The sequence below is a fragment of the Equus caballus genome, chromosome 1, assembly GCF_041296265.1.
Source record: "Equus caballus isolate H_3958 breed thoroughbred chromosome 1, TB-T2T, whole genome shotgun sequence".
Taxonomy (NCBI): domain Eukaryota; kingdom Metazoa; phylum Chordata; class Mammalia; order Perissodactyla; family Equidae; genus Equus; species Equus caballus.
The window spans coordinates 116438917-116462879 of record NC_091684.1 but is presented as its reverse complement, the minus strand read 5'-3'; the positions used below and the strand labels follow the sequence as shown (position 1 = coordinate 116462879).

Sequence of the window (23963 nt, the reverse complement as noted above, 5' to 3'; positions counted from 1 at the left end):
CATCAGATTAGGGAAAAACAAGAAGCCCCTTGTGCTGGAATTCAAAATTAAGCAAACAAACGAACACAGAAATTAATTCCCTCTCCCTATTTCTTCTGCCATACTTGACTGCATGATGCTCTACAATCTCCTTAACTTACGGTTTTTCCCTTCAAGGTGTTCCAATGTTCATCTGATCCAGATCCTGCTGTTACCAAATTCAAAGGGGGTGGAGGGCGGAGCTGTGTGACTTCCCAGTCCTCAAACCCTTTCAACCTCAACGCAGCCACCAGCAGTGAGCAGCAATGGAGATGTCAATTCAGCATAAACACAGGCATCACCATCATTGTAAATCAAAATATTTAGACTCACTGATTAATAAAATTTGAGAGCTGGATAAGATCATATTGGTACTATATTCCAACAATCTTATTTTAATTGATTTTTAACTATAAAAATATTTATTGAAAAGAATATAAACCAAACAATAATAGAACCTTTCCCTTTTACTATAAATACTTAAGTAAGGCTCTGTTTCTTCCAGCTCCCACCCCTACTCTCATGCCCTCGCCCCATCCACAGCTATAATCACTATCAAGTTTGATGTACAATCTTTTTTTATGCCTTAGTCTATTCGTCTATAAAGCAGGGATAATGACAGTCCTATTAGTTAGGCCTACCTCATAGGACTGTCTTGAGGATGAAATAAGTTAATACATGTAAATCACTTAAATCAGTGCCTGGCACTTAGTAAAGACTCCAATGACATTAGCTGCTGTCAGATTTTAACTAATCTCATACTGATGAACATTTAGGTTTTCACAATTTTCATCATATACAATGCTGTGATGAACATCCTTGACATTTGACATTTTTTTCTGTTGGGTAAATCCATGCACATAAAAATGCTGATTCAAACATATGCTCATGTAAAATTTTGCTATATATGGTCCAACCACCCACCAAAAACAGAGTCACTTTCCTCTTCCTCCAACAGTGTCTGAGAGTATCTTTTCATTGTCTTCAATATTGGGCATTAATAATCTTCAACGCTAGGTATTAATCAACAACGCAAGGTATTAATCTTTCTATTAGGCAAGGTTGATCGATGTTCTATCACTTCTATTGGAAGTTAAACATCTTTTTGTGTTTTGACTAGCTGTATTCTTTTATGATTTGCCTGTTCATATTTGATGGGGAAGGTCAGGTATGTTTTCTCTTGGGTCAATAGGGAAGAAAAAACATCTGCACCTCACCCCTCACCCCAATTCAGGAATGTGTGATTGACAGACCTCTTCTTCCCTTCAGTCCTAGTAGGATATCATCTTTAAGTTAAGTTTTTTCTTGCATAGATTAATTGCTTAATCAGGATCCATCTGCTCTTACTCTAAGCCATAAGCCAAACTCCCCTCTTTCATTAAAATTTACATGCTTCTTTCTTGTCCTTTCATATTTATAAATAAAATTGGCAACTGGTGAGAGCTCCACCAGTATTTGGGTAGGTCACCCTTTCATGTCCCCAGGAAGGCCTCCTGCCTACTGCCCTCATTAAGAGAAGTTGGCATGTCCATTAAGTGATTTACTTCCAGGTTGAGATTTTTTTTTTCCCCTCTAAGTCTCCTGTGGCCTTTTCTTTTTATAAGTGAAGGAACTGAGGTCCAAAGAGGTTAAGCACATACAGAGTGGGTCTGTTACCCGCTGGTACTAAGCTTTACTACCAAACAATGAAACACCTCCTTCCTGGGACTGCAGCCCTCAAATGCTCCCACTGCTAACTCCTTCCCTTGATGACCTTCCAGATTAGGAGGAAGACAGGGTGGTTCCTGCTTCCAAGCTATACTCCTTCTCCAACTCTTACAAAGACCCCAGCTACCGGTGAGGGAGTTGAGGGGAAATCAGGGTGGGCTCTACCTCACACCCTCCATCCCACACAGTCATATCATCTGAAACGTCCTCATGATGCAAATCTCTCCACAACCACATATACCATCCCCCGAGACGACTTACTCAAGCATGCCCAGTACAAGTCTTCAACATCAATGGGTCCTTTGGCCCCTCCCCATTCTCCCTATTCATTCACTCCTCCTTTCTTGCTTTGCCTCCAATCCAGCTTAGATTCCATGTCCCATCATTTTAATCACTCTTGCCAAAATGCTAAACCTCCTCAGTGCCTCTGCACTTGTATTGTACCCACCTGGCAAAAACCTAACCCTGCAAAAAGGCAGCAGGCCACTTTCTTCATACCTCAGACAGCTGAGCACCGCAAAAGATAATCTCCTAAACAAGCAGGTGGTTCCACCATAAGCTTAGCCACCAACTGCCTGCTGAATAGCGCCAACATTCTACTGCCTTTCCCTAGCCAAACTGCCCTGTGACTCTTCACAACAATAATTTCAAACCTGCATTCTCCACAAATCTCCACTCCCCAAGTAGATGTCCTTGCCCAGTAAAGCTGTCAGACAAGAAAGCGCTCATCTGCCTCTCTCCCCCTCAATCCGTATCTTTGTACCCATCCTCTCCTTCTTTATCTTGTTGCAAAGGAAGAAGGGATACTATTTCCAAGGTCAATTCCTCTACATGTACTCTGGAGCTCATCCCCTCCTACCTTCTTAGGAATCTTGGACTTCTAATTATTCCCTTTTTCTGTATCTTCAACTCCCCTCTAATGGAGATTTCCCCTCAGCACTTACACAAGTTCAACTCTTTCCTCTTAGAAAAGAGAGGAGAGGGAAAGAGAAAAGGGGAGAGAAGAAAAAATCTCCTTTGTTGTCAAGACCACTCCAACTATGCCCCTCCTTCCATATCACAACCAAACTTGGACTCATCTACCTTGCTATCTGTTTTTCTCATCTCCTTTTCACCACATAATCCACCAAACTTGGGTTCTACACTCCAAAGCTTCTACTCCCTCTACATAGTCACCACCACCTTGTCACTAAAGTCTTTGGACAAATATTGACCTTCATCTTATTTGATGCCTAAGCACCAAGCACTCTTTAAAATACCTTCTCCCTCTGGCCTCCAAAATATCACATCCCTCGTTTTCCTTCTGCCTCTGACAGCCGCTCCTTATCTTCTTATCCCCAAATTTTAAGTGTAGAAATTTAAATTTAAAGAAATTTCCTTCCCAATTTCTAAGCAATTTCATTCTTGCCCTTGGCTTCTATTAAAATCAACATGCCACAAATGCCCACATTTATATATATCTAGCCCAGAACTCTCAGAAGTCCTGAGAATATTTTTACTCTCCCAAACCTGCTCCACTTCTAATACTCCCTAACTCAGTAAATCACAGTTATTCAAACTTGAAATCTGGAAGCATACTATTAGTCAGTAATTCTTTGGTTTCAAAGAAAAAAGAGGAAAAAACCACTTCAAACTAGTTTCAGCAAAAAGGAGGAGGATGAGGAAGAGAAGCAAAAGGAAGAGGAGGAGAAAAAAGAATGTAGTAACTCAAGCAACTACTATATAACAGGCACTCCACAAATATGTGTTAATTGAATGAATGATGAATAAATAAATGAATGGGAAAAAATCCAGAGGTAAATCTAACTCCCGGAACGCTAGATCCAGGTATTCAAACGACATCATCAGGACGCCTTCTCTCCTTCACACCCAGATCTGCTTTCTTCTCTGCTTGTTTCTTTCTCAGGCAGCAGCCCAGATGGCCAGCAGCAGCTTCAGGCTGAGTCTACCAATTTAGCAAGTCAATGGAGCGTGCCTTTTCTCCCGAAAGTCCCAGTTAAAGTCTCCAGGCTGGGCCAATCACTGTGGCCAGGAGAATGGAATACAGGCTTTTTACCACCTGAAATCTCTTCTCCACCTCTATAGCCACCACCCTTGTCTATCTGCCTTCTTAATATCTCTACTTGAATGTCTTCACTGGCTAAGAAAAAGTCCTTAACATGGTTCAAGATTTTGTGTGGCCTGGCTCCTACCTGCCTCTTTAGCTGTCCGTTTCAGTCTCTATGCTCCAGCTACAATAGACTCATCTTCACTTCTCTGATCACGCCTGCTGTCTCCAATGTCAGGCCCTTTGCCCTTGTTTTTCCTTCCATCTGAAAGTTCTTCATTAATGCCTATTCATCCCTCCAGTCTCAGCCTAATATCACTTCCTCAGGGACACACTCCTTGATCCCTAGAGAGGATTAAATAATCCATGTTATAGACCAGCAGCCTGTCCTTATCAGGAGTCTAGTAATTACTGTTTAATATCTATCTTCCCTGCCACAGTAGAGGCTCCATGAGGGCAGGGCTTACGTCTGTCTTGTTCACCATCACGCATCCTGGCATAGAGACTGGCACACCTTGGTACTCCTCAAATATGTGTGAAATAAATGAATGAATACCCAAGCTATGGTAGTCAGCTTAAAATCCATCTACTTGATTCTGTTTAAAACAATCAATCAGGATAAAGTAAGGCAGTCAATGAAATAAACTTAATAAATTTACAAATTCTTATCCCAAAGAATAATATCTAGGGGCCGGCCCTGTGGTGCAGCAGTTAAGTGCACACGTTCCGCTTCAGCGGCCCGGGGTTCGCCGGTTCAGATCATTGGTGCGGACATGGCACCACTTGGCACGCCATGCTGCGGTAGGCGTCCCACATATAAAGTAGAGGAAGATGAGCATGGATGTTAGCTCAGGGCCAGCCTTCCTCAGCATAAAGAGGGAGATTGGCAGCAGTTAGCTCAGGGCCAATCTTCCTCAAAAAAAAAACAAAAAAAAAGAATATCTAAAGTTGTAAGCTTTTTAATCCCATGTTCAAAAACCATGCAGTAGCTCTACATTGCCAATAGGATATAGTTCTAACTCCTTAAGAACTGTTTAAGGGACTTAAGATTCAACAAGACCTGGCCCCAATGTAGAATTCTCATCTCAGCTTTACCTCCTGCTCTTCCCCCTCACAAACTCTGTGCTACATTAGTAGTTTTCTATTCCACTCTGTAGTTTCCTAAGGAGTCCATACAGCTCCTTGGTAGGGGAGGAGACATAGATCGAACAAGACTCCCAGCTATCCACCCCCCGAAATAAAAGTAGCTCCACTTGTATCTATTTTACTTAGGGAACTTTTTGAATAGATAGCCCTGCTAAACTGGGTTTGAAAACGTTTACTAGATCTGCACATCCCAGCCACGTGGGGTTCTGTGTAGAGAGCACCAATACAGAGGGCAAACACAAGGAGAGCTACTCTGGCTGAAGTGGAGACACCCACCTCCTCAGTCTTCCCCCTGCCACCTCCCCACAATTCCCCACCTAGGCCCTGCTCAGGTACCCTGAGGCTCTGAAGAACACATAAAACCTCTGCTCTAGGCAAATCAGGCACCTAGACTTGTCCCTGGAACTTTCTGCCATTGAGTCTTAGTTCATATCTTTTTCTTCAGCTTCGGATGTCAACAAACCAAAATTCCATGAGTAAGAATTTATTCCATAATGTATCTATTGGCAGTGCCTTGAAGAGTACTGGGTACATATTAAGCGCTCAATAAATACATGCTGGGGCCCGCCCGGTGGTGTAGTGGGTTAAGTTTGCATGCTCTGTTTCAGTGGCCCGGGATTCACAGGTTCAGATCCTGGGCATGGACCTACACACCACTCATCAAACCATGCTATGGCGGCATCCCACTTACAAAATAGAGGAAGACTGGCATAGATTGCTTCAGCAACAAGCTTCCTCAAGCAAAAAGAGGAAGATTTGCAACAGATGTTTGCTCAGGGCCAATCTTCCTCACAAAAAAAAAAACAAGAAAACAAAAAAAAACCCATGTCGAATGAATGATACTTTTCCTCCTGAGCTCCTGTCACAGTCATTCTTCAGTGTCAATGCAAATAGCATCTTCTTTAAAAAATCTACAATTCTGCTACACATAATTAAATTATGTGTCCCACAAATGTTAGGCAGTAGGCCAGACACTGGGCATACAGAACTTAAGACAGAGTCCCTGCCCTCGAAGGCTCTCATTGTGGAACTCTTATAGCTATATTCTTATAGCTATACTATATATAGTCCTTATGCTAATCTATCATATATTCATTTATTTATCCATTCAACAACTATGTGAAGACCTATTACATAACAAACACAGACCCTATATCTCCTATTCTCTTATTTATCTTCTAACCACCACAAAGATCAGACACTTAATAATTCTTGAAATGCATTTAAAATAATTATAGGCAAATTCTTTAAAATATTTTAATTCTTTAAATTCTAAGATAAATATTAGGAACCAAAATCACGTTTCCTAACTACTTCTTATTCACCCATTAATTATAAAACTGGATTCCTATATAAGTTGACTCATACTATGTTAAAAAAGTTTAAAGATTTCTCAGTTATATAACTAAATGGTAATACTGCATAATGAAATATTACTAAAAAGCATTTTAAAATGTAAAATGTGCCTACCCCTTGACCCAGCAGTCCTACTTTTGAGACTCAATCCTAAACACAAACACACATGCACACAAAAGGATGTATGTATATCTCCTGGCCTCAAGGTTAATGGAATGAGAACACCATGAAGTGAAAAGAAAATATTCACAGAAATATGTAGAGTATGATTCTATTTTGTTGTTAAAAAAGGGAAAAAAATATACAGAGTACATAATTACATAAACACAAGCAAAGGAGTGGAAGCATACAACCAAACTATTAATACTGGCTGCTCCACGGTATAGAAGTGGATAAAGAGAAAGAGAGACAACTACTCTTCATATATTCCTCTCTGCTGTTTGATCTAAGGGCATATATCATTAAAATACGAAAAGTTTATTCTTTTAAGTGTATAAAAAAGGCTTTTCCCTGTGCTTTGGTTCTAAATATGGGCATTCCTGAAGTTCTGAACATCTGACATAAAATCATCCCACAAATATAAACCACTGCGCTGTACCAAGCGACCTGCAGGCACAAGGAAAGAAGGGCAGAGGCTGTGCGTTAGTGACTACTTCTCCTCTCACCAAGAGGCTTCACATGTGAGGGCTGGGGGAGGAAAGGAGAAGGGGAATGTTGAGAAGAGGGCGATTAACACAATAGAACAATTTTAATATGAAATAATAAAACAATGTGATAATGGAAATGATTGGCAGGTTCCCAAGCTTCTCCAAAAAAAAGACCAATTAACCCATAATGTGTTTGACATACAACATGTTTCCAAAATGTGGCTTTTTTACCTGTGGACAGAATTGCAGCTGTAAGTCAAATTCCACATACTAAATTTCCTTCAGGAACTATATCAGTACACCACCAAACATTCTAAAAGCTTTAAGTCACAAGGTAGGGCACTGGAGGACAAATACTGTTTCATCTGCTTCCAAGCACTGTGCAGTAAGCCACCCTATATCCACTACAGTCAAGCAATGGGACGACTGCTACCGCTCCCACCACCCCTGATATCTGCAGAGCCCTTCACAGTTTACAAAGCTCTTTGACACACGGGAATCAAATGTTCCATCTAAGAGAAAGCATAAATAGAAAGTACATAGCTTATCATTTAACACATGCAACAATTTAGTCTTCAATGAATAAAAAGGTGGCAGAGCACGAACTTGAAGTGACTGCTTATGAGCCACTATAAATATCAGTTAAAATAGTATAGCGGATACCTAAAAATTTTCATAAGTAGAAAACTGCAGCTGAGAAACTGCCACAAAGCCAAAAGTTTACTGTAACTTTTATAAGCAAAGGCCAATTTCTCTGACCAAAGTCTACCCCAGTGGACTATGGCTGATCGTTAAGAAGTAATCCACTCACAACATTTTGTTGGTACAACAATAACAAGCATGGGAAAATATGGTCTATAATCCTGGACAAATTATTTCTTACACCACTTCTTCCCCAAAGTGGGGAGCAAAACACACCAGGTAAATACGGTTTCGCATCATGCAATGATGATTTTGCAAAAAGGATTCATATAACTATATATAGAATATCAAAGTTTGAAAACTGAAAAAGTCTAATTTAAAAAAATCTAACTAGGCACTCAAAATAACATAACATATATACCAATGTGCCCAACACTAAAAATGAAAGGTATATATCCCTTTACTTCCAGCTACACCAAAGATAAACAAATTTTATAATGCTTTCTACCTCCGGTAGGTATTTTACACAGATTAAATAAAACTTTTCTAGGAAAACACTCCACACACATGAAACCAGTAAGACGTACTTTCAGATATTTAGGAAAGTCCAGTATAGTGAAGGGAATGAAAAATGGGTCAATTCACAAAGAAACAACAAGACAGCTTAATCGTCTAGAACTAATGAGAACTGAAATTCAAGTATAAGACTCAAATGAGGTAGAGTGATAATTAGAAAAGGCCACATAAAGCAAATCCGTTTAAAACAGACATCAAATTTCATATTAAATAGTGGGAATAAAAAGTTTGATTAGGGGGCTGGCCCGGTGGCGCAGTGGTTAAGTTTGCACATTTCACTTCAGCAGCCCGGGGTGGGCCAGTTAGCTCAAGGCCAGTCTTTCTCAGCAAAAAAAAAGAGGAGGATTGTTTGCAGATGTTAGCTCAGAGCTACTCTTCCTCAAAAAAAACCCAAAAAACAAAAACAAAAAACATTAAAAAAAATGTTTGATTGGGACATTCTCTTGAAAAAAAATTTTAAAGTTTTTTTTAATCTTATATGTAATAAAATTCAGATTATAATAACTATGTGCTTATTCTTAGAACATAGGAAGAAAAAAAAAGAGAGTAAAGCAAATGTTGCTTTTATGGCAAAAATTTTTCCAACAAATTGGCCAGCCCAATTCAAAATGATTTGATTTTCACAGTGCAGTCATAAGAAAGGTTTTTGTTTTTTGAGGTTTTGTTTCTTTTTCCAAAACACTCAAAGGCTACATGAAGCTTCCCAAATGACTATGTTAATGTTTTAGTCTTCAAATCATCATCTTCTTAAATGCCTCTAACTCAGTCATCCTCGTTGGTCTTTTTCTTCTTTATGTTTTAACTGGTCCACTGGCTACTGTAACATCCAAAAAATCATCTAGGAAGCTTAATATACAAAGAAAGTACAGGCCCAGATAGATGCACAAGCTAAGTGAAGAGGGGTTTTTAAACGGGGAATAATTTTAGAAGTGATATATTAGCGAATATTTTGCTTTCCTACACAACTCCTCCTGCAGCCTCATAATTACACAGACCTAACGAATAATGAATTCTCAGCTAACGAGGACCCCCATATGCGTATTTATATTACCTGTTTATATAACAAGAGAGGATACATATCATGGTCTGAATATCTTAGGACATGTAAAACAGATCTAAGTCAGGACCACATTACAAACGATTTTTTTAAATGCAATGTAATACTGTACCAAGGTTGTAAGGGAGTTCCTTTTCATATAGAGTCTCTCCAAGTACTGCAGTCCCTCATCTTTCAGTAACTCCAATGGGAAATGGTGCAGATTCCTATAATTTAAGAACAAATTCTTGTGCTTTTCCAGCCTTGCCACAGAAATCGTCTTACAAAGTTCGGATGCCATGACTGAATATATCCCATCAGGCACACTGCAGCACTACATCTTGTCAAAATTGGTCCATTGCTAAAGAGAACAAAAACACTGAATAAGTACAATATCGCTTACAAGTGTTGCCAAAAACTAGTTAGCATACAGAGATTTGCAAATGCTAAAAGCACAGTTATACATTCAAACCCTGTTTTTCTCTCATAACCACTAAACTTGTGACATATTCAGAAGGAAATTAAAATGAATAAATACTTAATAAAAATACTCTCACTTTTCAGCAATAATTTCTAATTAGTAGAAACAGTCCTAACTGAAAAAATAGTTCTTGGACTTGAGATAGGATTCACCATCTAAGACAAAAGAGACCAGGTTTGTAACATGCAACCAAAGAAAGAGCTTAAAAATCAGACATAGTGAACCCATTTCCTTCTTGAACTACCTCATTCTGTATTCAGCCTAAGGTATTTCAAAAATATTTAAATATATGTAAAATATCTAGATCACTTACAGCTTCATTTTCTTCACTTCTTACTATCTAAATATGATTGTCTCATATTCTAATTTTTTTTCTTTTATCTCTTTATTCTTTTCTTTCTTTCTTCTTAGCTTTGCAGATTATCAGAGGTAGCAAAGAAATAGGTCCAGGAACACATAGTTTTATTTTATTATTTCAGTGAAATACTGCACTAGGAAATAACAACCCTGTATTATTCTGTTACAATCCCTCTGGGCTTAATTTGCCTAACACATAAAATGGAAACAGCACTTTATTGGTAAAGGCCAGAACACAGAACAGATTAAATTCCCTTCTAGCTCCAAAAGTGACAAGGGTAGGAAGAGAAGAATACTTGCTTCTTATCAACTAGGCACAGGGCAGCAACAAACTTCACAATCACTTCACACTAGGAGAAACAAACTCGGAGCCTCAGTAATTTGTCCAAAGTTGAACAGCTCCTAAGAGATAAAAGCAAGGATGGAGCGGGGGGAGGGGCAGGTAGTGGATTTCAAAGCCTGAGTTCTTTACATTCACAGGATTCCACAGGATACTAAGGAAATGCTAAAACAAGGAAAAAGAAGTTGAGCTTTGTTCCAAGGGTCTACTGTCCGTTTTCCTGGGCACCCTTTTCTAAACTCTCTAATGGAAAGTACCTTTCAAAGAAAATTTTTTTGTTAAGAAAAACTATTCTCACTGGGAATTAACACAATGTCAGTGCAAAATATGGTAACATAAGCTTTCAACAAGCAGAGTTTTGTAACTTTTTGGTTATTTTCTATCATTTCCAAACTTTAATTCCTAGTTACTAAGAAAGCACTTGCCATTTTATATGAAAGGGCAGAGAATATGGAATATTCAATACATCCCCAATGCAACATGAGACTCCAATACTTTCCTATATTTATTCCATCCACTCACTCATCTACTTTTATGAGACATACTAAATGACTGAGCAAGAATCTTTCTACACCTTAGTTCTCTCACCTGTAAGCAAGGGGAACTTGACTAAACAGCGTCAATGATTCTGTGTAGAAAGGGAAGCCTTGTAGGTAACTCTTCACTGAACTAGTACACTGGAAGCAGTTTAGACGCCTCCCAAGCACCTCAAACTTAACAGATTCAAAAGAGCTTTTGATTTTCATCACCACTCAGAATCCTCCCGTTTTTCCCATTTCAGTAAACGGCACACACCTCCATCCACCCAGGTGCTCCAGCAGGAAGGCTGGAAGTCATAAATGATGCCACCCTGTCATTCACTCCAATCTATCACAAGGCCGGTAGTTTCCATTTCCAAAATACATCTCAAGTCCATCCACATCTCTCCATCCGCCAAAACCAAAAGCCACTGTCATCTCTTGCCTGGCCATCTGTATTACTGGTCTCCCTATATCCACTCTAGCCACTTTCCAATACACTGAGCACTTAGTGGTGAGTCTTTAAAAAGGAAAATCCAATTATATCTTAGGTAAACTCGTTCCCTAGTGCACACACATCCTGCTAAATAAACCCTTCAAAAGCTTATTTAGAAAATCAAACTCCTACCAGGCCTTCAGGGCTCCTCACTATCTGGCCCCAGCACTTCTCCAAGCTTCTCTGGCAGCACTCTCCCTGGCTTCTTGCCAAGCTCCTGGGCTTTTCTAGTCCTTGAAAGTGCCAAAGTCTTCACAGCACTTGCTGCCCTCCTTGGCCTGGAAAGCACTGTCCCATGATCCTGCTGGTTTCAACATAAAAATCACTTCCCTATCCAAAACTAAAGTATTCTCCTGTTATTCTTTCAGAGAAACCTGATTTTTTTCTTTGTGGGACTCCCCACAATTTGTAATCTATATATTTATCGGTATATCTGTTTACTGTCAATCTAGCCAAGAGACTGGAAGCTCCTGAGGGCAGACATCAGCTGTTTTCTTCACTCCTGTAAACGCACCTGTAGCACAGTATCTAATACAAAGCAGGCCCCCAAACAGCTGAAGAATGCATGAAAGTGGGACATGTGAGTAATACTGCAAGGTAGATTTTTTCATTCTGTGCTCTAAAGCCAGCTTGTAGGTGCTACATACTGAGTGCCTGCTATGTGCCATAAAGATCCCTAATCCTAACAACTCTGCATTGCAAGAGACGTTCTGTGGCCTACTTTATAGATAAGGAAACTGAGTTGCTGAGAGAAAAACTTGCCAAAATTCCAACCCAAGCGGACTGACTCTGAAGCCTGTGCACTGCCTTACAATGTAGCCTTTCCAGTATTTCAATGGCACCTGGGCTTCTTCCGATTATTATTTAAGTGGCAGGCAAAGCTTACAAATTTAAGACTACAAAGCAAAACTATGTCCAAAACCCACACTCACTGATGGAAGACCCAATAAGAGAATTCGGTGTAACTTTATGGCTTTCCTTCTGAATCCGGATGGCTGAGAAGAGCTGCCTTTCAAACTTCATGACATCAAGTTAAAACGCAGTTTGCTACAAAGGCAATTTGGGCGATAAAAACTACACAAATGAAACCAGAAAGCTGCCAATAATAACTAATGCTAATGGTTTTCCAACATGCATTCACTGGCAATATACAGCCTCTACCACAATAATTTTCTTACACAAATTCCCTTCACTACCTCTTATCTACAGTTAAATGTAAACGGTATACTTAACTATATAAATGCACTTCCTCAAGAGGCTTCTGACAGGTAAACACCAATCCACTTCATCGTCACTTAAAGCAAACAGACCGTTTCATCTTAAGACAATCCACAAATTTTAAGCAGGAGTGTTTTAAAGAAAAGGTGTCTCTTTAGCTGACTTCAGTAGTTAATTCAGTACAATACCCGCTCCAATTTCCTAATATTGGAGATCAGGGAATTAAAAACTGTATACTAAAAGCATTTGGTATTAAAAGCATTTGTAAAAGGTTATTTTCTCAGTGCTAAGAAGCGTTGGCAGAAGTCTTTGGCAAAACACATGCCTTTCGCCCGAGTTAGCCAAACACTCAGGTCGTTACAGTTTGGAAGCGGCGAGCCCTAAAGCCGGGATTTCAAAGACCAGGTATTGAGAATTTCCAGTCGCGGACGAGGAGGAGGGCCCGGGAGCTGTGGCCACCCGAGGCCCGGACGGGCCCGCTCAGGCCGGAGCCCACCGGCTGCGGCAGGGACGCTTTGGCCAGACTAGATCAGAGACCCGGGGGGCGGTCCAGCGGGCCTTGCCACGTGAGCCACCCAACGAGGCCCAGCACTCACCTCGGCGCCGGAGGAGCCAGCGCTCCCGGGCGCAGGCGGTGCTGGACGGCAAGCCCGGACGGCGAGCTGGGCGGGGCGCCGGGCGGGGGCGGGGCGAGGCGCGGCCGGCGAGGGGCAGGGCGGGGCGGAAGCCGTGGAGAGGCAGACTAAACCTCGCGATAATTCTCCCTTGTTCTCGCAGTTTTACGATAGGTCGGACGAGAGGCTCGTTTTCCAAGAGATGTGCCTATTGGCCGAGAGCCCGGCTTCCTCCACGCTGGCCCCGCCCACCGCTCGACGCTTCCTTCCGGCTCTGGCTGGAAGTTTGCTGTCAGTAAGGCAGCTTTCTGCTTAGCGTTTTGCTGGGGTAATTTAGCTGGCCCCAGCCTCGGAAACCGCGCGGAACTGATATGTTCTTTCATACGTTCGTTCAGTCACTCGTGCTCTCACTGAATGCATATGTTGAGGGATTACAATGGTAATAACACCCGAGTGCTTATTGTGTACCAGGCAGCGTTCTAAGAGCTGTGCATAGATTATCTCACTTAACCCTCACGCAATCCCATGACACAGGTACTATTATTATACCCTTTTGCTGGATGAAAAACGGGCCTGGTGGGTTTATGTAACGTGGCCAAGGTTAGTAAGTGGTGAGCCTAAGCACGGGATTTAGGGGCTCACGGTGCGCGCTGATGGGTTTGCACAGATGAGGCGGTGACCTAGTCTCTGCTCTTGAAAAACCTAAATTCTGTTGTGAGAAACGATCACCAAAAAGGACAATAACTAAGTAAGTTAAATAGTATGGCAATTCGTAGCATGACTGAGTAGGACGTCAATAAATATTTCTTCAAGAGGAAAATTTCTATTTCAACGGAAAGAGACACCAAAAGAAGAGAGGCTTATGCTGGTAAAAAGAAAAAAAATCCGAGCATTGTTAGGGAACATTTAAAAAGCCGAACTTATTTTTTAAATACCTTGTTGGTTAATATGGCAACTTTCTTTCTGAAGTTTTTATTAATTTTCTCTCATGAAACTGCTGTTACTTATTGTTCTTTGAAAAGCTTGATGTTGATTAATTTGTTAGCGATTCACTGTCATGCAACCTAGTTTCGCGTTGGTTTATTTAATTACTGTTAGAGATGAATAACCTAAAAAGCAAAGTTATGCTAAATAAAAATAACACCTATTCCAAAACAAGGTATGAGATATAATAAAATACCAATTACCTATGTATTAAACCTGGTCTTCAGAAGTTACTGATGTATACGGCATGGCCTATGTCATGTAGTTTTAGGACCTTCGATACAGGTTTCTAAATACCTAAGAATTTGTGGTACTTAGAAATTTTTTTGCTAGACTTAAAATGAGGAAACCTATAGTTTGTAAAGAACTTTCTATAAAGTTTGTAAAGAAAAATCTTTAGGGTATTAAGAATCAACCCAAATAATAAGACTTCTCCTGATATTGAAGAGTCTCCAAAAAAGGATTAACAATAGACAAAACAATAATTTTTTAAAGTGATCAGTGTTAGCCTTTTAGTTTTCTTTTCTTAAGCAAAGATATATTTTAATGCATTAAGTAACGTCCGATATATGATCATGAAAAGTGAATCACACCAAAATAAATTACACCCCCTGAAACTGGCATAAAGTAGCCAAATGATTCTGTGTGTCAGTATAAGATCCTGTGACCACTCTTAAAAGTTCTTTAAATCTGTGGTGTAGATTTTCACATTGTGCCTCACTCAAAACGAGGGGGGAAATCCTCTAATTTAAGGTAGTGATTTTGCAATCTTTGACAAACTTTAACATCAACAGGCAGCGATACCACTTTAAGAAAATTCCAGAGACAAGACAACCTTATTTTAAAATTCCCACCTCTGGCTCCCAAGGATTGGGTTGCAAACTTCGACAAAATACTCTTCTCCACTCCCTATTGGTGCGTGCACTATCATTCATTCTTCTGCTTGGAGTTTTGTGAGGTACCAGGTTGCTTTACGGGAAAAGGCGGCCCTAATTTAGTCTGGAACTGCCCTACTTTAGACTTTTTCGTGGTTATCAATCTGTACAAAGAATCACCAAACTGATACAGCGAGAACCAATCTGGCAAATCAGGCTGCCGATACAACTGTGTAATTCGCTCGAAAAAGAAACGGAGAGCCTCTCAAGCACACAGGGTAAATTTTTGACAAAAGATTTTACGACATGGAGATATGAGAGTTAAAGAAAGTTTTCCGGGGTTTTTTGCTAGTTTTAAAGCAGTAAGTGTCAAAGGAAAAGCAGATAAATTACAGGCGCAATCAGAGTGGCAGGGAGAGGGGTTTTCAGAGTGTGTTTCTCTCTTTGGGGCAAGGGTGGAAGAACGTTATTCTCAGATTAGCTGTGGATTTTCGAATGGTAAAGGGAACAAGGTAATAAGATTAGCTATCGATTATTTTATATTCTAAGCTGTGGTTTGTTGTTGCTTTAGTATGGATTTAAAGGGATATTTAGTAATATTATTTGTAATTATCAAGTGGTGGATATTTTTGTTGTATATGTAGCATAATAGACAATCCATCTGTTTAAAGATACAAGAGAAAATTAGAATCATCTTTGGATGCAAATTTTGTGCATATTTTAGATTAAGAGATCCATAATATTGGTATATGAAGCAGAATCAGTAGGTAATTAATGTAAGGATACATTTTCAAAAATGAAATCCAGCGTTTTTATTTTCAAAAATGATATTTTCACTAAAACTAGAATGTAAAAGTTCAGGAAAATATTGATAAATAAGAATAATATATATTAAAACATATTTGAAATAGCAACATATGTTTTTAGAATCGATCCCAATATATAATTCCAAAATATAGTATCTTAAAGATTCTTCACACATTAATTCAGCTAGTAAGTATGATACCTAGTGGCACATCTATACCTCTACAGGGCCTAACTCATAGGTATGCAATAAATATTTCTTAAGGGGCCTCTGCTCATCCATGTATGGGGATATAAAATAATAAAATACAATCTCTCAAGAAGCTCATACTCCAGCTGGGAGAATGAGACTCCAAACATTTCACTGAAAACTTCTGGACAATTCTTGCTGCATACATGACTGTTACAGACCATGTGTGCTTCGGGTGCTCAGATCAGTACGAGCTGAAACATTCAGAGAGCGCTTCACAGCAGAGTTAAGACCGAATTTGGACCTGAGCACTGGGCAAGATTTCAGTAGATGGGAAAGAGGGGGAGTGGCATCACAGGTAGTGGATGAATCACTGGCAGATATGTGCAGCCTAAAGAATAACTGGCCCTGACTACAGCACAAGGCTCATTTGGGGACCTCGGTTTAAGAAAAAAAAACAAAAAAAGCATGAGAAGTTACATGAAGAGTCAAAATTGTGAGAATTAAGGAGTTTGGTCCTGGGTTTTGAACAGGAGGGAGACCTTATGAAAGTAACATTTAATAAAGATTAAACAGACATTGCAATTTGAGATGGCTCCAAGAGCGGAGACCGGAAGCTAAGGGGCTAAATAATAATAACTAATAACTACAAATAATGGAGTACAGATTGATGTCAGCCTCTTAAGACATTTTATCCAAATACCTGTACTTTCACATTGTTGCATAATATAAATTGATGCATTTCTTTCTATTCTTCTAGCATTGAGCTTATTTTTTGTTTAGCACTACAAATACAAATTTTATTAGATGTGGCAGTAGTTGTGGTGCGATTAAAACAGTAAAAGTGATTGTTGTTCACATTGCATCAGTCCTTGCTCCTTGTCCCTCCAAATTTCAGTGTGTTTCTTCGTTTGTTTAACTGAATTGAAGGAATTTCAACAACAGCAACAAAAATCCCTTATGACTGAAGAACACCATGGGAGGATGGAAGGTGTTCTTGCTCAGCTGTAGACTTTCACTTGACCTGTTTCTCTGAGACAAAACTCACTTCCATCCATTCAGTGAGCTGCTACTATGTGCCAGATGCTATCCTCAGTGTTGGACAAACAAAGGTGAATCAAAGACCATCTCCTCCCCAAAAAGCAAAGTATGTCAGGGGCACCAAGCAGGGTGTCTCCAGCTTCAAAACTTGCTTCAAAGAATCCAAACCTCATCTAGCCTAAGTCGTTGATCAGTAGTTCTTAGTTAGGTAGTTGGAGAAAGAGAAATCTCTGGCTGTGGAAAAGAACCCTGAAACAAGGCCCCCAACTGATGAATGATGTGGGAGACTGCAATGCTCACCAAAAAATTCCATTTACTCCCCTGGATACCTAGCCCTCTTTGCAGTTAGGAGAGCAAATGAGATGTAAGCGGAAGTGACGTGTGTCACTTCTGGGCAATGGCAGTGACAAGCCCATCCACCGTTTTCCAATCTTTGTCAGTCTACTATGACTCGTTTATGCATGATTAAACCTTGGTCAGCCTGGGTCTCTGAGATACCCGGTGGATCAGACATTCCCACTCCCCACTCCCAGACCCAGCCCCTACTCCTAAACCAGTAGGTCTGTAGCAGGTAGGAGTTGGTATCTTACCTCATTACAGTGTATTCATCCTGACCACCTCAACTGTTAACAGCCTTTCCCCTGGAGATATTGGCATTTCATTTAAGATTTCTTAAGATAAAAAAAATGCCCTAGTCACCTGAGTTTCATGTATCAGGTGGATGAAATGTTTGGGGGGAAATCTCACTATACAGATGGTTTACTTATTCATCTAATAAACATTTATTGAGGCCTACTAGGTGCCAGGCACTAATGCCATGTGACCCATCTATTTGTAGAGCTGGAATATTAACTTAAGATTGGTTTTCAAGATTTTTGGGGCTTCTGCCACATTGTCTTTAGGAATCAGGGCTGCCCTAACTTATAAAAGTCTTGCAGTCATAAGATGTGTGAAAGCAGAATTACACATAAAGTTGCTTTGTGGTTTTATAGCTATTTTTTAACAGTTTTAGTGAGGTATAATTTACATACCACAAAATTCACTCATTTTAAGGATATAACTCAATGATGTTTTAGAAAATTTACAGGTTGTGTAACTATCACCACATTCCAATTTTAGAAAATTTCCATCACCCTAAGAGTATACTTCATGCCCATTTGCAGGCACTCCCCACTCCTACCCCCAGCCAAGGTACTCACTAATTAAACTTTCTGTCTCTATAGATTTGCCTTTTCTGGACATTTACTATAAATGGAATCATATGATATGTGCTATTTTTGCATCTGGCGTCTTTCACTTAGCATAGTATTTTTGAGGTTTATCCATGTTGTAGTATATATCAGTACTTCATTCTCTTTTATTGCCCAATAATATTCCATTGGACGGTCACTACCACATTTTGCTTCTTCATTCACTAGTCAATGGACATTTAGATTGCTTTCAGTTTTTAGCTATTGTAAATAATGCTGTTGTGAAGATATGTACAAGTTTTTGTATGACCATGTGTTTCAATTCTCTTGGATATATACCTAGGAATGGAATTACTGAGTTATATGGTAACTCTGTGTTTAACTCTGAGGAATTACCCAACTGCTTTCTAAAGTGAACACACAATTTTACATTTCACCACTGTTGAATGAGGGTTCCAATTTCTCCACATCCTCACCAACACTTCTTAAAATCTGTCTTTTTGATTATAGTCACTCTGGTGAAGTGGTTCTTTATGAAGTGGCTCTCATTATAGTTTTGATTTGTGTTTTCCTAACGACTAATGATGTTGAGCATCTTTTCATGTGCTTATTGGCCTTCATATATCTTCTTTGGTAAAAGACCTATTCAGATCTTTTGCCTATTTTTTAATTAGGTTATTCATTGTTTTATTATTGAGTTGTAAGTGTTCTTTATATATTCTGGATAAAAGCCCTTTATCAGATAAATGATATATCTTCAAAATATTTTGTCCCATTTTTTAGATTGTCTTTTAACTTTTGTAATGGTGTCTTTTAGAGCAACAAAAGTTTTTAATTTTGATGAAGTCCAGTGTATCTATTTTTTCCTTTTCTCACTTGTGCCTTTGGTCTTGTATCTAAGAAATCTTTGCCTAACCCAAGCTCATACATAGTCCTATGTTTTGTAAGAGTTTTATAGTTTTAGCTCTTATTTTTAGGTCTTTGATTCAGTTGGAGTTAATTTTTGTATATGATGTGAAGTAATGTTCCAATTTCATTCTTTTGTGTGTACCTATGCATTTGTTCCAGCACCATTTATTGAAAGGACTGTTCGTTGAATTATCTTGACACTCTTGTCAAAAATAATTGACCATAAATGTAAAGGTTTATTTCTGGATTCTCAGTTCTATTCTCTTGAGCTCTATGTCAGTCCTTATGCCAGTACCACACTGTTTTGATTATGGTAGCTTGGTAGTAAATTTTTAAAATGGGATGTGCTAATCCTCCAACTTTGTTCTTTTTCAAAATTGTTTTAGCTATTCTAGGTCTCTTGTGTTTCCATATGAATTTAAGGTCAAATTCGTCCCCTCCCCAAAAAAAGGGCAGCTGGGATTTTGATAGGGATTACGTTAAATCTATAGATCAATTTGGGGAGTATCACTATCTTAACAGAATTAGGACTTCTAATCCATGAACATGGAATGTCTCTCCATTTCTTTAGATCTTTGACTTCTTGCAGTAATGTTTTTCAGTGCAAAAGTCTTCTACTTGTTTTGTTAAATTTATTCCTATTTTTTTCTTTTTGATGCTATTGTGAAAGGAAATGTTTTAATTTTATTTCAGATTGATAGAAATACAATTTTTGTTTATTTTGTACCCTATGACCTTGCTGAAATTGTTTAGTAGTTCTAGTAGGATTTTATTGTTTTTGTTTTGCTTTTCTGTGTGGATCCCTTTGGATTTTCTACATATAGGATCATGTCATTTGATAATAGAGTTTTATTTCTTCCTTTCTAATCTGTATACGTTTTATTTCTTCTTCTGGCCTTATTGCACTAGCTAGAACATCCATGTCAATCTTGAATACAAGTGTTGAGAGCAAACATCCTTGCCTTGTTTCCAAACAGGAGAAAAGCATTCAAACATTCACCATTGTGTGGTGTTAGCCTTAGGTTTTTTAAAATCAAGTTTTTATCAGCCCTTTTTCAGGTTGAAGAGTTTTTATCATAAATGCCAAATGTTTTTTCTGCATCTATCAAGATGATCATGCGGTTTTTGTCCTCTATTCTATTAATATGGTGTATTATATTAATGATTTCAGATGTTTAACTTACATTCTTGGGATAAATCCTCCTTGGTCATAGTATATAATCCTTTTGATATGTTGCTATATTTGGTTTGCTAATATTTTGTTAAGGGTTTTTTGGGTCCATATTCATCAAGGATATTGATTTGTTGTTTTCTTTTCTTGTGATGTCTTTGTCTGGCTTTGGTATCAGGATGATACTGGCCTTATAGAATGAGTTGGAAAAGGTTTCCTCCTCTTCTTTCTGATAGAGTTTTCAAAAGATACATATTATTTCTCTTGAAAGGTTTAGTAGAATTCACCATGGAAGCCATCTGGGCGTGGGCTTAACTTTAAGTATTTTTAATTATTAATTTAATTTCTTTACTTGTTATAGTTCTATTCAGATTTTCTATTTCCTTTTTCTTCTGTTTTGGTATTTTCTATCTTTCTAGGATGTTTTTAATGGCTTTTTGATGCCTCAGCTTACATATGGGCAAGGTTGTTTTTTAACTAGTACACTCTCATACTGTCATAATGGTTGTTATTTCCTAGGCGCCAGTACCCTGAGGGCTCCTGCCCCTCCCTCAAGCCTCCCTACAGCTCCCCACAAGTCAGCACCCAAAAGTTAACACCTGGAACAGCAGGGGACCTTCAGAACCCAGCTCCAGCATAGCTGCCATCTATACAGATTGGTTGGTCCTCCTGCTATACCAGTTATTAAATTTTTGAACATCACCTCTTGGAAATGGAAGACAAACACCGCTTTAGACCTCTTCTTCCTTTCACTTTGATCTGGGGCTGATCATGTGCTTCAGCATTCCACTGGGTAGGTCTGGCAGAAGGAATAGCATTAATTGATTGGGTATGTCTGACTGGCAGTTGTGGCACTGATTGAGAGTCCTAGGAAGCTGAACCCAAGGCTGGTGGCAAGAGGGTGGTGTGTGGGGTCTGGGCTCGTTTCTAATGAAAATTTAAGCCCTAACTATGGCTATTACAAAGAAAAGAAATGTGGCTGATGATAAGTGTTTAACTCAAAGTAAGTGAACTGAAGAGTGTGTCTTTCTGCTAAAGGTGTTACTCTATGATGCCACACCCATTGAAACAGAAGCATACTTAAAGCAAGATTACTGATTCAAATACTTTCAGAAGCCAGATGGGTACCATGCCTTTTTTCATTGATTCCAAGATGTACATTTCTTTTGGCTTAATCATCTCTGAAATTGGAACGTATGTTATGGTTGATGCTAAGTCATAATTTAATGGCAGTGTTGTTTCTTTCTTAGTGGTTATAAAATACTGGTGTGTCTTATAATCAGTGATGTTTTAGATTAGAATAATTCAGGAAATGAGTAGCAAGTGGCATGGGCCAGGAAAATCACATCCCTTTATGTCAGCCTTTAACTTTGAAAGAGACGTGTCAATACAGAGACCTATTTTTCTACAATAAGAAAAACAGCAACATAGGAGCAATGACAAATGGCAACTACTTTGCTGCCTACATGTCCAGGAGCCAATAGGGAGTGGTGGCAACTGGCAAACTGGAGAGTGCACCCTGTCCAGGGGCAGCTGCCATTCTCCCCTGGTTGATTGTTGCCTGTGGTGACATAGGCCCAGTGTTGACAGATGTTCTGAGTTTTCAGAGAAAGCCAGAAATACAGAAATCTAGATGTTTATGTGAAACTCCTACTTAAAATTTTTTTTAACCATCTAGCCAGAAAGAAAAAAGAAAAAAAGGGAGGGAGTTAAATCCAACCTGTGTATGCTGAGATTATAACCTCTGTCTTAAGGATTCGATATTAGGAGGCAGCATGAGACAAACTACATTTTAAGGTTAAGTCAAAAAGTAAAAAAAAGAAAAATCAAATCATTTTCAAAGTTCAACATTAGGTTCAGAGGCCCAGGATAGCAAATACTGTAGGTCATATTACTTATGTAGCTTTTAAAATTTCATCTCTGCCTCCCCTAAATAGGAGATAAGACAGTGTGGTTAAGTTTGTTGAAGTTGTTGCATTTCCTGATTATAAAAATAGATGATTACTTTAAAAATGCAGTCTTAGGTTTCCAAAGCAAAAGCATTTGGTTCCTACTACTATAGACTGTGCAATGAAAGGCAGGATGACATGGTGGGAAACCACAAAATTATTAGAAGACCAGGGTCCTGATTCTGGCCACTTGACATTGGGCAAGTAATTTAGCTTCTTTCAGCTTCATTGTCCTCATTTATAAAATACAAATAATCATATCTGTCTCTCTACCTCACATGGCTGTGGTAAGGGCCATGTGAGATAAAATATGTGAAAGTATAAAGTGTTATGTAAATATCAGTTGTTGGAATTGCCAACATCACATGAGTAGTTGGGACAGCACAGGTTCTTGCGTCTCAGATTCCTCATCCCAATCTACTACTCTTTCTCTAGACCACAGCACCTATTGAAGGGGTTGTCTCATCAGCCAATGGGGTGAGTAGATGAGGAAGCTTAAGGCAAGAGCTTATTATAAAAATAGGCTGCCAACATCTTGGAATCTGAGATAGCACTGAGTCTCGGACTGCAGGGTTTGGGCAAAGCTTAGATGCTGAAACTGAAGGGTTGGCCTTTCATGTTTTGAAGGGCTACTGGAATGAGAGTTTCACCTGGGTTGTAGATCAGCCTCTGTATCTTTCTCATGGCCTGACCTTAGTGTTCTGTGTTTCATATTCTATTTTGCTTTATGAAGAAAAGAAAAGCTCCTACTGTCTTCCTCCTTGGTGGAAATGTAAAGCTCTATTTTTGGATTATTAAGGAGTGGACACGCTTTACCTTGGTAACTATATCCAATCTAACTGCTTCAACACTTGGCTCTAGCCATCTCAAATCCTATGTGGAGGTAGACATGGAATAAGTTACAAATTTTTTGAAAAGGAAAGGAAAACCAATTATTTTTTAAAAGATGTCACTCAGAACCAGTGATGGGTTTCTAATTTCTAAATTGGACATTCTTATATAAACTTTCTTCCACAACCGCAAATTCAGTCTGGCTGAGACCAAATTGATTGTCTTATCAAAATGACCATCTTCCTTTATCTCGCTAGTTCTGTTCACGGCATCACCGCTTTTAGCGGGTGGTAAACTTTTCCTGTCAAGGGCCAGATAGTAAATATTTTAGGCTTTCAGGGCCGTAGGGTTTCTATCACAGCTACTCACCTCTGCTGTTGTAGTGCAAAAGCAGCCATAGACAACATGTAAATGAATGAACAGGGCTGTGTTCCAATAAAGTTTTATTTACAAAAACAGACAGTGGGCAGGATTTGGCCCTGAGCCGTAGTTTGCCAACCCCTTTTCTAGAGTCCCAGGAAGAAAATACCAAGAGTCAGTCTTGATTGTCCCCCTTCTTTGATTTTTACATCCAAGCAGCTCTCAAGTTAGAATAATTATATCTTTCAGTAATCTCCTCATCCCTCCCTTCACTTCCCTTTGCACTGCTACTGTGCCCCTGAATTCATTCTATACAATTACACTAACACACTCAGAGATTTTTTTCAACTGGTGGTAAGAGGGTAGCTTCAGGACCATATCTATTTACTGAAGAGGTATCAGAATTTCTTGGAGAAAGTTTTAAGAAGCATATAGAATATTCTAATTTTATTTTTAAGAA

General features: G+C 39.1%; 2 protein-coding genes across 28 annotated transcripts in view; one reads left to right on the top strand and one right to left on the bottom strand.

Annotated features, from left to right (window-relative positions):
- LRRC28 (leucine rich repeat containing 28) overlaps positions 1–13474 on the bottom strand; it is a 157035-nt gene extending 143561 nt beyond the window's left edge. For 2 of the 13 annotated variants that reach the window (XM_070267918.1, XM_070267965.1), the window contains exons 1-4: positions 13182–13307; positions 12601–12661; positions 10314–10415; positions 9309–9536 (exon numbers count right to left, since the gene is read on the bottom strand). In XM_070267918.1, coding sequence (XP_070124019.1) covers positions 9309–9476 — 168 coding nt within the window. In that variant the 5' untranslated portion in view covers positions 9477–9536; positions 10314–10415; positions 12601–12661; positions 13182–13307. Of the gene's footprint in view, positions 1–2173; positions 2346–9308; positions 9537–10313; positions 10416–10941; positions 12662–13181 lie in introns of those variants that run through there. The other 11 variants (XM_070267956.1, XM_070267971.1, XM_070267900.1 and 8 more) reach the window with 9 other exon arrangements.
- Positions 13475–15106: 1632 nt separating this feature from the next.
- The window catches only part of TTC23 (tetratricopeptide repeat domain 23), a 99516-nt gene continuing 90659 nt past the window's right edge, over positions 15107–23963 (top strand). For 4 of the 15 annotated variants that reach the window (XM_070267860.1, XM_070267825.1, XM_070267878.1 and 1 more), the window contains exon 1: positions 20888–21156. In XM_070267860.1, coding sequence (XP_070123961.1) covers positions 21135–21156 — 22 coding nt within the window. In that variant the 5' untranslated portion in view covers positions 20888–21134. Of the gene's footprint in view, positions 15337–16982; positions 17165–20884; positions 21157–21186; positions 21367–23045; positions 23133–23963 lie in introns of those variants that run through there. The other 11 variants (XM_070267885.1, XM_070267840.1, XM_070267864.1 and 8 more) reach the window with 8 other exon arrangements.